A 13,897-nucleotide genomic window follows, 5' to 3' on the forward strand; every position below is an offset into this window, starting at 1 on the left:
AAACATGCTCACACTGAAGCCTTAGTAGTGTGGGACACTTCAGTCCACTTATCAGCATCATTCAGTACTGTTTTCACTCTCTAGGACTCTCTATCTTTACTAAATCTTTCTATGCTCTCATTATAATTTCATAGAACTTGGACTTAACTATGGTTAAACGTGACATAAATCCCCTAAGATTTATGGGGATTCTACCTGCGAGGCATGGTAGTGTTTCATCCTTTCATTTATAAATTTAATTTAATAAGGCACTTTTTGAATAGCAAGCACAATGCACATTTTTACTACATCTATTCTACTATTCTTTGTGGGGAAAATACACTATTTTTAAAAGAAATCTGAATATGGCTAGTGAAATAAAATTGATTATTAATGCAACTTGGATAAGTCTTTTTTTCTTTTCCATGTTTTTTCTTGTTTCTTTCCTTATGTCTCTAAAGCCAAAAATCAAATAGTCACTAATTTTCTTTAGTGACTGCTCAGGCAGTGAGCTATAGTAAGAGACTTTCTTTCCTTTAGCAATTTTATTGTGATTATCATTCTTGTCTTGTTGTTTCAGCTTCTCTTCTCACAGATGTTTATATAATAACAATTTTTATTGGACTGTAGAAGAATCAATAAAAGGAATTCAGAAGAAGAAACCGCAAGTTGCTATCCAGTCTACTACCTCTCTCAAAACGGGATCAATTCCATACCTGCAGTGCTGGAGACTCCATAGTCCAAAAACTCAGCTTCACAACCGTGCTTTGCAGTAATCCATAATATGGTGTTCATTTGGCACAAACCCCATGAAACAGAGTAACTCCTTTCCAATGGATATATGTATTTCTTTTTGTTTGTCTTTGCATCAGACAGGTGAAATCCAGTAATGTTGTACACTTGTAGAGATTTAGGAAGGTGGTGACTAAGTCTGGATGTTGCACGGGATATCACAAATCATCAACCGAACTTACCTGGAAGATTTGTTCTGAGAAATGCATGGGGTCAAACCCTCAAACTTATGAAGAAAGAAATCATATTCTTAAGAGAGAAAGCATAAAATATATGCCAAGAAATTTGTTGCAAGTCAGAACCAACTAATACAAGTCAGTTATTTAACAAAGGCAAATTTCTAATAAAGGATGCCAAAGGTATATCTTCTATGATCATGGACTCATAGAATCATTTAGGCTAGGAAAGATCTTTGCTCATTCTCTGCATTAATGTTCAGGGAGATTTTATTTAGAGACAAAATTTATAGCTTTTATAGGAATCACTCTATTTTGCAGAAATACTTGTATGAAAAAAGTCTGAATTATCTTCTAGCATATTCACAAACTAGAACAGGATCCTTAATTCAAGCAATTCTTTCTCCCCTTTTTTTCCTTCCCCCCCTCCCCCTGCCCCCAACCCCAGCATTCTCAGTTAAAATAAAGATAAATGCACTTGGTTTATGAAATGGAATGTTCTACTTAAGCATGAATTATGTCCCTCAGGACCAGACAACACATCAGACAAATCTTGTCTAGAACAGTGAAAATCCTGTTGTACACCCTAGTATCAGTTTATAGTTTGACAGTAGCATCAGCTGTAATGAAAAGCAAATAAAAAGCTGCCCATTTGGAAAAAAAAAACCCCAATGTTTCAATGTTTCCCAAACTGTCACAATATATATTATATATATATATGTTGTACAGTCTCCTTCCCTGGAGATATTCAAAAGGTGTCTGGATGTGGTTCTGGACAACTTGTTCTGGGTGGTCCTGCTTGAGCAGGAAGATTGGACCAGATGGCCTCCAGAGGTCCCTTCCAATCTCAACCATTCTCTGATTCTGTGAAGCATGGTTTAATGCACACCAGAATCAGATTTTGCACTATTGACACTTTGAGTATGTTTTAGACTACGTGAGATCACTTTTAATTTGCTCATTTTCCCCACCATTCTGTGCTGTTTACAACTTATCCTCAGCACTGGAGAGAACAAACTGATTTATACACACCATTTTTACTGGACCCACTTTATTCTCTCTACTTCAGAAAGCCAGTGGGACTAATAAAGGACTAGACCCCATTCTTAGATAATGATCCAGCAAGGAATGAGGGTCAGGAGAACCACAGGCACAAAACTTGCTTTTAAGAGAAAAAGCTGTGCTTGCAGCAACACAGAGTGAGAGAAAAGCATGAAGCACTGAAGACATGCAGGAGAAAGTAAATTTGCTAGAAGTGGTTATTGCTGCTGAGGGAAATGCACTGTAATTTTCAGAAAGGAATGGAGCTGTTTGCAATTCAGAGGCACTGTTAAAATGGAGCTTGTTTCAAAAAAGTTGTTCTAAAGGTCTCTAACTCCTACTTTATTTATTTTTCAAGGTTGAAGTCTTCACCTCAGAATGGATTTATGTGAAGAGTTAAGGCCTTCATGCTCTGGCACTGGTGATGCAAAGCACTGATCAGAGTCAAAGTATCAGGACAGTAGTTACTACATCCTTGACTTGGTTCCCATGCCTAATTGCATAAAGACCTCAAGGAGCAAGGTGAAGGTGCCTCTAAACAAAGAAACTCAGAAATGAGACACCTCCCTGGAGGTGTGGCAAGAAAGCTGCAGGAAAACAAAGACACCCAAGACATCAGTTTTGCTGCATAATATAACAGCAGATGAGCAGGTGAGACACCTAGGACTGAGTCCATGAACCATCTCTCTTGGTGTTCAAGGGCTATGGATGTCCTTCTTCCTCATCTTGCGGAAGAAGATGCCAAGCTGCAGTTCAGCATATAAAAGTAAATAAAGTTTGGATAGAGAAGGATGCACAAGAGAGACATGAAGGTACCTATGTGTAATGCATGGTCCTTCTATACAGCTGAATATTGCAATATTCACAATTTGATTAAAAAATAATTTGGCAAGGTTTAAAAAGTAGGTGGGGGGAAAGGTCAGAGGTGGACTTAGGCTGGAACAGACTTAAAATTCCCTTTCAACACAACAATTTTATCAAGCTGAAGTTGCCCATGGGCAGCTTTACTATATCGAGGTATTGCTTTGAAAAATGCTTCTTAATTCAGGTAGACAAAAATCAAGATTATGCTGGAAGCAATCTTTTCAGAAGGGACATTCTGAGTTATCTCTTATTGTTCTTGGCATAAATGCCATTTCTTCTTTTGTCAGATACTCTGAATAGCTGAGAGTCATCTAATTTTATGAAGGAGTTTACAGCATTTACTACTAAAGCAAAAATAAGAACTAGAATCTCTCATGCGTTGAGAGTTCGAATTTTCTTGTGTTACTTAAACTGGATCTAAAGTTTTAGCTGTAAATCTTATCTCTTCTTTTCCTGTTAGTAAAATTCCCTTGCATCAACAGTGCTGTCACTGTCATTAACATAAAAACACTGGCAGTGCTCAGGACCAGTCAGTCCATCACTGGCAATCTCTATCCATTTGCACACGAGATATGCCATGAACACAATCTTCTTATGCTGGAACAGATGCATTGCAAGTGTCACTAGATCAGAGCTTATTTAACAATTTTCAGTCAGTAACAAGAAACAATAAACTATATTTGTTCCTTTTCTCAGTAGAGAGAAGACTCTGTAAGACTCTTTTTAAATGACTTACAAGCAGCCCAAGAAAGCATTAGAGGACACATGATCCATATTTTTCATACCTGATGGAAGTTCTTTCCTTTTCTCTGTGTTCCGCAAAGTTTATTGCTGATGACCCAGGAGATAGATTGGAAAACTCAGTAAAGGTAGCTTAAATTATCAGATTAAATAGATAATTAAAAATAAAATAGTAAATTAGTAAATGAAAACTTTCTTCTCTGTTTCTGAAACTTCAGAGGAATTCAGGTAAATTGATAAGAAGTCCTTTTACATACAAGTCTTTGGCAGAAGCCATGATCTGAAGGCCAAGTGGAATTCAGCAGGATTGAAATTGGCAGGACTGCTTTCTGGCTCTGTCCTTGTATCTCTGAGAACTTAGTGAAGTCCAAACAATAGTTTGCTTTGATTCTCTTCCCACTATTTCAGACGTCTCCTGAAAAGGAGGAAGTTCTGTGCAGACGGGAAAATTCTGAATTTCAGTTTCCAGAATTTAATTTTTTTCTCCTACCTAAGAAAGAATGTAGCTTCTACAATATTAGGGACTAAAAAAAAAAAAAAGAATATGCAAAAGTAGGGTTTTTTTTTCCTTTGTCTATGTTTTTCCTGTGTAGTATAGTGTATGAAACACACCAAACAAACTGACATTTGTGAAACCCTGGAGGTGTCAATAACATTTCACAGGTCTCATATAACACAGAATTTCATTACAAATGTTTTACTGAAATACTGCCAGGATGCCTGTATCTAAACCTGTATTTTTAGAAGTATTTTGCTTCATCTATCTGTAACAGTAATACCTGTAAAATCAAGGCACACGAGTGAAAGAAATACTTACAAATAGTGCACTAAGATTGTTAAGATTGAATACTTATGGTATTGCATTTACATTTATCAATAACATTTTTACAGTGAGTATTCATTTGAATTAGTAATTGTTTATGTTGTCATTACACAGGTTTAAAGACAGAAAAAATTTCATGTTAATTTCTACAGTTCTCCCTGTGCTATATTCTTATAGAGCATTAAAAAGAACCAGAACAGCAAAACTTCCCAAATGGTATTCAAGGAACTTCATCATTCAGAAATCACACAGAACCCCTAGTTCACTGCTCCTCATAAAGCATTGCCTTACTTAATCTGTACTTTTTAGATCAGTATTCCTGTTAATACTGTGTATTTACCTGGGACCTCTCACCGACAAAATGCAAACATAAATACAAAAACAGTGACCTATAAATTGTTTCCATTATTAATGCACCTTATGTTGAGAACAGTCATTCTAATGTAAAACCAACAGTGGCATGAAAAACTGCAGCAAGGAGTTACCTAAATGATAACTTCAGAAATGGGTCTTGGAGACTTAGGCTTGCATTATTCATTTACAGTGCTGAGCAGTTACTTGATATGGAATACCAAAAGCTGTGATCATTATTAAAGCATTCAGGAAACCTTTCTACAGAAGTCACGGTTTTGAAATCTTCACTGTCCATGAGGTACTTGGAATATGATTAGCTGTAGTCTATGCTTTTCAGTGCACAATCCCTGCAAACATTTATGTGCAGATATTTGCAAGAACTGGAGTAAAACTCTAAAATAACACCCCTTAGGAACAAACATGGTTAATTTAGAAGGAAGAAGTGAAAAGAGCTGAAACATGATCTTATGCATGATACAATTGAAATATATATTGAAGAAGTACAATCCCTCTCTTTTTGCTGCTCAAGCATATAAAATAGCCAAAGAGCAATTTATCTTTGCTAAAGAAAGCAACAGATGTACCACAAAGGGATACACTATTATGAATATTATATATGCAGTAACATGAGTAATAAACAAAGTTGTACGAAATCAGATGACAGTCAAAACAATATCAAATCACATCTGACTCTTACCTTAGAATTTTATTGATTGCTGTCTCTTTTTCCAGAAGGTTTCTTGCTCTGATGCTGAAAACAGATTTACGGAGCTGTAAAATTAAGAAAAAGACAGTAAACTTTTCAACTGTCTTAAAATATAACTTGTGCATGTGACAGAGCAATTAAATATTATGATGCTGAGTGCATAAAAAGGATGTGAAAAACAACCAAGATACTTATGTACATCTTTTGGCCTTCCAATCCCAATTGTTAGGCAGTTCTGTGTAGAAAGAAGTATATAGTTTTGCTGGCTAGCACAAATTTGCTTTATTACACATTTCTTCTCCAATTGGCCAAATAACACTGTTTTGCTACTCCTTTTCCACTTTGGATTTTGACTAGGCTGGATCATACTCTGGAGATGCCTTGATTATACAAAAGAGCCAGCAAGCAAAGCTCAGATGCATCATTTCAATGCCTTTTTTTTCCCCACAGATGCAGAGAAAAAAAATGTGTTCAGCAAAATATGCTTATGCTTGCTTCTGGTCATGAACAGTTTCAGGAATCTTCTTGTGAACAGGAGGTCCTGAACGTGAAATGAAAGGACTGATGAAAAAACAAGCAAGTGATTAACAAACATGGCAAATCAAGGAGCAAACCACAGCTGAGGAATTTAGCTCAGGAATTGCACCTGTGATGAACAGAAAGCCTCTGGCACATTGTAAGACTTAAATCTGTCAACTGTTTGGAGACCATTATCTTGAAGAAAATGGTTGAGAGAGATCTGGAAACTCTTAGCAATCTGTGTCCTGGTTTTGATCAATCTGAAATAGAATCTTTAAGCACATTTCTTTACATGTTCTTTAAATTTTCTCAGACACTAGCTCAAATCCAGTCATTCAACAAATAATTTTGTCAGAACTTCTCTGATGACTCATATTGACTCTGAGTCACAGTAAGATCTTACTTTGTAGATAAACAGTACCTTAGAAAATTTCTTAAAAACTTGTTAATTATACTGGCTGTACTTAATAAAATGGATTCTGCTTTTTAAACCGCAACTGTTACAGCAACCTACAATCTCTTTCCTACCCCTTGCCTTTACAAGTGTGGCCCCTTTAACCTTTCTCATCTCTTCTCTGTACAGCCTGTAGAAGTAGTAACACAGATGATTTGAAAACACCCCTATTTTGAGAATCTCTGGGTTCCTGAAACAACTGGCAACTTGAAAATGGAAATGAGGTATGTAACACTTCAGAATGTAATTTGGAAAATAAGGTATTGGAATTTCAGTTAAGATTACAGAAAGAGTAATAAACTTGTTGAATATTTGAATATAAACAAGAAAAAATTCCATTGCCTGGATATGGTAAACATAAAAATAAACTGAAAATCCTAGTATGAGATATAGCTGCTGAGGAATACATCCAGTGCAGGCAGCTGCAGTGTGAGCTGCAGGTTAAGTTCTAGGGATGCAGGAGCCGGAGCCCAAGGCAAGAGGCCATGAACTGATGACCCTTTGCCTAACAAAGGCCACAGGGACATATGGTACTCAAAGACATGGCAGGAGCTGATGACCCCAGACTTTTGTTTGTTTAGACTGTGAGGGTATAAATGTCCAGGGTGCCTTTGCTTGAGGGTCTCTCCTTGGAGGCACCCAACTCAAGCTGCTGTTTTGTATTTCAGTTATTGTAACAAGATTAAATCATTTTAAGGGTCTGGATGTCTGGGACTGTGCTTTGGGAAACCTGTGGTAGAGCTGGTGAGGAAACCTGGTGTGCCTGTGTGTGGGGTGTGTAGCTGGGGAGGGGACTTGGTTATGCAAGAGTGACTGCCAAAGGGGCTCCTGGATAGTCAGACAGGGAATTAATATACCATTATAATAAATATTCTGTAGGTATAAATATATCATATATTGAAACACAGTTGTGTAGGTTTTAATTCATTTGCAGTATCTTGACACATGTTTAGTGAATTTATCAGCATTGGACTTTATTGGAGCTCAAACTTATGGGAATAATGATGGTGGAAAACCAGAAGTTTTGTCTCAGTTCTTTTTTCCTGTTATAAATAAATGCTTTAGAATAATTGTAACTTCATGAAACATCAGAGAAAAAAAAAGTGTGCTACGTATTAATGCATTATGTCCATTTATTTCTAGTAATAATTCTTTTTAGCACCTTAGAAATTTAGAAGATTTCAAACTTAGGAAGCATTAATTTCCTACCAATTTTCTAGGTTTTGTCCATCTGATTTATGTAAAAAAAGCTGAGTCATATAAATTTTTCTTGAAACTTTCTACAGCTCCTTATCTGTCATAGAGCACTTCTTTCCAGTGTTTAAATTAGGTGACAGAACACCTTAGCCTTAAAGGTTGTGGTCCAAACAAGGAAATTCACCCAGGTCATCAACAAGGGAACATGTCCTGGGAAAGCAGGAATGAGGAGTCTACATATTTCTAAAGATTCCACAAGGATGTTGAGCAGTCACTTAGTGCTTCCATAAGTCACTATCTAGTGCCAGCAACAAGAAAAGCATCTAAAGATATGCTGGCAGGTCTAAGACAAGGGCTACTTATCAGGGAATGCTGAACCCTCACTCTAGGCACCAAGACTAACAAAGCAGACAGTGGTGTATGTTTTGCATAAAACCACTGCTAAATCCCTATGCCACCCCAGCTGGAAATGGTTTGACCCCCTATGCTTGATGCCTTCAATGAACACCGTAGTTGTCTGCTGGGGATGTGCAAGAGCAGTGCTGTACTACAATATTTGGCTGTCACACAGTCAGAGGTGCATCAGCCAGAGAGGTGAAGGGAAGCTGTAGGAAGGAATGTATGTCTGGAGCCACTGAGATGGGAGAGAACTGGGCTCTGTTTGCATTTCCAAAGCTGTTCCTGAATTTTATTTAGTGAGTATGTGCAATAGAATTATAGAATCGTGGAATATGCTGAGTTGAAATGAACCCAAATGATCACGAAGTCCAACTCCTGCCCCTGCACAGGACACCATAAGAGTCACACCATGTACCGGAGAGCATTGTCCTAACACTTCTTGAACTCTGTCAGGCTGGTGCTGTGGCCACTTCCCTGGGGAGCCTGTTCCAGTGCCCAACCACCCTCTGGGGGAGGAACCTTTTTCTAATATCTAACTCAAACCTCTCCTGATACAATTTAAGGCCCTTCCTTCTAGTTCTGTCACTGATCACCAGAGAGAAGAAACCAGTGCCTGTCCCTCCTCTTCCTCTCATGAGGAAGTTGTAGACCGTGATGAGGTTTCCTCTCACTCTCCTCTCCTCCAGGCAGAAGAGATCAAGTGACCCCAACTGCTCCTCATTTGGCTTCCCCTCCATGCCTAAGAAGTCACAGGTACGGAGAAAGCTATGAGAACAGGATGTTGCATTACATTATTTGTGCAAAGTGCATTTACTTTTCCTTCACTTTTTTCAGGACTAGCTGTGAAACTTACAGCTGAGACAGGACATCCTTAGGCACTGACCTTGGCACACCCAATGGACTGCGGCTTAGGTGAAGTTTTGAAGGTTTTCTTACAATCCTGTCTGCGTCTGGACTGTGATGGAATTTACATTGGAGTCAGGTATCCGTTCTTTAATCTAGGAATACATAGGCATATACAAGATCCTAGAGTTTGGTGCCTAGAGGTCTCAGTTGTCCAAAATGGAATTCACAAAACAACCTAGGCACTTCCAAGGATTATGACTTTTGAAGACAATGGTCCTCCTTTCTCTTTCTGAAGGAATCAGGAGCCATTCCTTCAGCAGAACACTGGTGAATTTATCTTCAGTTAAAAATATCCAGAAGAAGCAATACAAGAAAATACTCTTAGATAAGCACAATTGATCTATTTCTCATATTCAAAGGAGTCAGTAGTCAGTCAAATAGCAACACACATATGTCAATATGCATGTTGAAGAAAATCAAACATTACTATAGATTTTTAAAACATGCATCCTTATTTCTATATTAGATAAATGAACTAAACGACTTCCCCTTTAATTTTCCAAATTTGCATAGCACACCAGGCAAATGCAATGGGACTGTACAAACAGAAAATGGGGGTGATGATAAGTATTTTGTTTAATAATGTCTAGATGCCTCATGCTGGTGTAGAATGAGGCTGGCAATTAAAACTTGTGATACCTGCCGAGTTCTGGAATGTTGCAGAGGAAATTATAAACAGTGTTAACATACAAAAGACATTACTCAATCAGAAAATGTGAAATTAAATAATTACAGTACACTCTACTGAGGTTATTTTGGGGTGTATCTGTCTAGCCTGCTGGGTTTTTTTATTACAGATTGTGCTGCACTGTGAGGACACCCTCAGTGTATCTTTATTAGTCTTATTTATTTATTTATTTACTTCCCTCTACCACTGATAAGTACACTTCATGCAGAAACCACAGTGCCATATAGCTTTCTGCTAAAGAACATTATTCTTTTAGCATATGATACTGTCTTGAAATCACCTAACAGCATTTGATTACTCTAAAATATGTTTTCAGCAACACACTTAAAATAACTCTTGCACTTTACTTTAAACTGCAAGGACCTGCTGTGGCAAGTCAGCAAATTCCCAATAGTATTTCCTGAATGGAAAGGTTTTAGATGGATATAATGTGCTGCTGCTAAACCATGAATAAAGCTTGTGTCTTGGTGAGCTTATTTACACAGACATGACCACAGCATTATAAAATCTGCAGGTAATGCTTCTCTACCACAAGTGTTGACCCTTTGCTGCTGTTGGCAGGACAGACCTTAGACAGACAAAATAATTCAGTTCAGTCAGAGTGAACTTGGTCTAAATGCTCCATCCCATGAAATCCCATTTGTCGACAAGGACAAAGCCATGGTTGTAAAATAAGCTAAATCACAGAACATTGTTGCTCTGCAAGTGCCACCCACTGCTTTGAAAAGGTACTGCAGACACTTTCAGTAATGTTTATTTAGTAGTGTATTTCAAAAATACAGGCTTTCTACCCTGGAAGAAGAAAATCCTTGGCATAAGATGAAAAGCAAAGCAACACAAGAAAATACCTTTGTGAAGTGTCAGGAAATGAATGTGGACCAGTTCTACATACTAGATGTACTGGCACAGCACTGCTGACTTCAGGGGGATCTATGATAATTTACACCACCTAAGACATAGCTGATTGGTTTTATGTTTGAGAAATGCTGTATATTTTGGTTTACTAAGGTTTGATGTATTTCTCTAGAAATGTTTGTAGTGTCCAGACCTCAGCAAATGCTACATATAGCAATTATTTTCAACTTGAATTTGTTAAACAATTGTATTCTACCAACAGGTAAAATCTGTGGTGATGTAGTGTATGATTTTTATATCAGACTGCTTCAAAGCTGGCAGAAGAAACAAGTGTTAGTGGTTGTTCAGGAATACAAAGTGAGAAAATGTCATAAATGCATAATGAAATATGAATATCTGAAATGTTTGCTTGACAGTAGAAAAAACCCCCAGAGCCTGCAGTGCATTTTCATAAGGTAATTATTTAAGTTTTATGTGAAAATAAGAAGTTTTGGCCTAGTGCTGTTAATGACGCTCTTACAGGCAACTGCATATGGGAACAGTCTGCTGTGCCATGCCAGAAATTCCAAGGAAGGAAAAAAAATCATCCAAAGCTTCTATTTTAGTTTGGAATTTGCTGTATGCCAATACAATGTAGACTTGCAGAATGAACAGATTTTTAGGTACTATATTGTTATTTAAATATGTACAGCTTCTAGGGAAAATATGAAGAGTCAGTACAATAAGCGGTGTATCAGAAACATTTTTACGAACTAGCAAGGAAATATTTGGGCAGAATCTGTTCAAAGCTTGAGCCTTCCATAAAACACAGAATATTTCTGGCCCACAGAAATTTGCTGTGTAGCCTCTCAAATGCAAATATTTGTTCAACAACATTCTGTCAATGTATCTTTGGTTTGAAGAGATTGGACTCTTTAAAATGAGCATGACAAAAGTCATACGAAGAGTGATGGAAGGCCAGACTGCAAGTTTTTGGTAGATACCTAACAAAATTTTAAGCAAGTTAAGTGACTATAGGTAGTAGGGAATTTCTTAAGCTTTCTTGAAATCTTTGCATAAAGGCTGAAATTACAAGGGAGCTCTAGAGATCACTAATCTATTTCCCTTCTCTCAAAGTAGAACTAAGTATTTTCATTTGGACTTTGAAAATCTGTCCCTTTGTGAGATTGTCCTATGTAAGAAACAGGCTCACTACACAGTGAGGAAAGTGGTATAGCATTAGATAAGGGACCCAAGAACTCAAAGACTGTCCCTTTGGATCAGATGTCTAGAATGAGAAGTGGGCATAATCTCTTTAACTCCTGGGAGTCATTGACCTGAAACAGTCTTGATTCGTTTTGTATCCCTTGATTGCTGCCTCTCTCTTATGGAAGGTAAAGCTCTTCTAATTAGCTGACTACTGGTCTGGAAAATCTACACATCTTTTCATAACCAAGAACTTTTTAAAATCAGGTCTGAAGATGTGGTCAAGGCTCACATTAGCACTCATAAAATCTCCAAAGACCTAAAGGTGGGATAGTCCATCTCAGACACATGGAGGAGCAGCTCCAGGGAAGGAGAAGGACCCCTCTCTTTTATGCCTTATAGTAACATGATTGGTTTTTTTCTCCTTTGGTATACCTGAGTTCTAAACTTTCATAGGTTTAATGGGCAGATTTTTCAAAAAATACAGAATGGTTTGGGTTGGAAGGGACCTTGAAAGACCATCTAGTCCAATCCCACTGCAATATGAAGGAACATCTTCAACCAGATCAGGTTGCCTAGAGCCCCATCTAACCTGAACATGAATGTTTTCAGGAATGGGGAGCTCACCATCTTGCTGGGCAACTTGACTCACTGTTTTACCACTGTCATAATAAAAACATTTTTCCTTATATCTAGCCTGACTGTATGCTCGTTTAATTTAAAATCATTACTCCTTGTCCTATTGCTACAGGCCCTTGTTAAAAAAAGTCTTCCCCCTTACTATATGCCCCCTTCAACTACTGAAAGGCTGCTATAAGGTTTCCCCAGAAGTTTCTTTCTCCAGGCTGAAAAACCCTCTTTCAGCTTGCTCTCATAGGAGAGGCAATTCATCCCTCTGATCATTCTGGCAAGTGCAGCCTCGGACAAGTTTGCTTCCTTTTGTTTTCCATCTACTCAGTGCAGGAGTCAGGGAGACCCTGTGAAAAGGTGAAGAAGAGCACAGGGTAGATTACTCATGGCAGCCAACAGCAAGTGGAACTAAGGACTCCAGGCCAAGCTGATGTGGGATTTTTATACACTTGGCTGGGTGTACAGTGCTGGAGGAGAAGTCTCCCCTCCACACTCTGAGCTGGGGATCTTGAAGCTCTAGGGAAGAAGGAACTATCAGGCTGGGCTGGACTTGGAATGGAAGATATGGACAGGGAGTTTCAAGGGAGAGGTAAGGAAAACTATTACTTCTGGTTGTACAAGAACATGCACTTGCTTTCACTAGAAAGAAGCGATAATTTCTGTTGTTAATCAGTTCTTGTGAATGAGTTCTGTGAGTGGATGGAGGAGACTGAAGGGCCTGGAGATGGAGATCTGGATTCTTTGGTAGAAGCAGGAAAAAGTAATGTATAAGATTCAAACAGTAGGGTTTTCCTGTAACTCAGACCCTCATTGCCTCTTTCCTCCACACCAAACTAATGTGGGCTCTTTATCAAAGTACAATTGCACTAAAACTTTTTCATGTTTGTATTTTGTTTTATTAAAGAAAAAAGAGAAGTATGATCTTATCATTGTATTTTAATACATCTCCATAGCCTTTGTATCAAACACTTGAAATATTTTACTGTGAAACTGATGAAGTAGAAAGCAAACGCCAAAAGGAAGTCCAGAATTATGGCTCTTTTTGAAAATGGCAAAGTATCCAGCCCCTGGCCTCCTATCTCTCAAAATGTTATTGAAAACTGGCATTTTTTCAGGCAGACTTTTGAACCTACTATGCAGAGACAAGAGTGACAAAGCAATTTAAAATCACCAGAAGTCAGAGGCAGACCATAACAGAACAGTCTTGCCACTATTGGAGTTGTGTCTTCTCCACTCTGAAGGCAAACAGGGCCAGAGAAGTAAAACATTACTAGCTCAAATGTATATTTGGTAAAATGCTTAATGAGAAAGAAATCTATAAATTGCTTATTTAGACACAGGGACATTTTTATATATCCATTTTATATGAAAACAAGAAAATCTTTAAAATACAAAAGAGACAGGTCAGCTGATTTTCAGTAAACCTGAAATACATCAATGTATTTATGCATATTGACTTCATTAGAAAGAACTGATGAGAACAGACATAGCACAAAAATAATCTTTGAAAATTATGACTGTAATGAGCAAGAAAATGCTGGATCCAAAAGCCATTATCATTCCAGCAGGTACATTGTTTTAATGACTT

At 37.7% G+C, this 13,897-nt stretch overlaps 1 protein-coding gene across 2 annotated transcripts in view; it reads right to left on the minus strand.

The window, feature by feature from the left end:
• The window catches only part of NALCN (sodium leak channel, non-selective), a 212,108-nt gene that overhangs the window by 35,964 nt on the left and 162,247 nt on the right, over window positions 1-13,897 (minus strand). For both annotated transcript variants that reach the window (XM_041423382.1, XM_041423381.1), the window contains one exon: window positions 5,468-5,541. In XM_041423382.1, the coding sequence (XP_041279316.1) occupies window positions 5,468-5,541 (74 nt within the window). The remainder of the gene's footprint in view (window positions 1-5,467; window positions 5,542-13,897) is intronic.

The sequence above is a fragment of the Onychostruthus taczanowskii genome, unplaced genomic scaffold (genome assembly GCF_017590055.1).
Source record: "Onychostruthus taczanowskii isolate IOZ18803 unplaced genomic scaffold, ASM1759005v1 scaffold77, whole genome shotgun sequence".
Taxonomy (NCBI): domain Eukaryota; kingdom Metazoa; phylum Chordata; class Aves; order Passeriformes; family Passeridae; genus Onychostruthus; species Onychostruthus taczanowskii.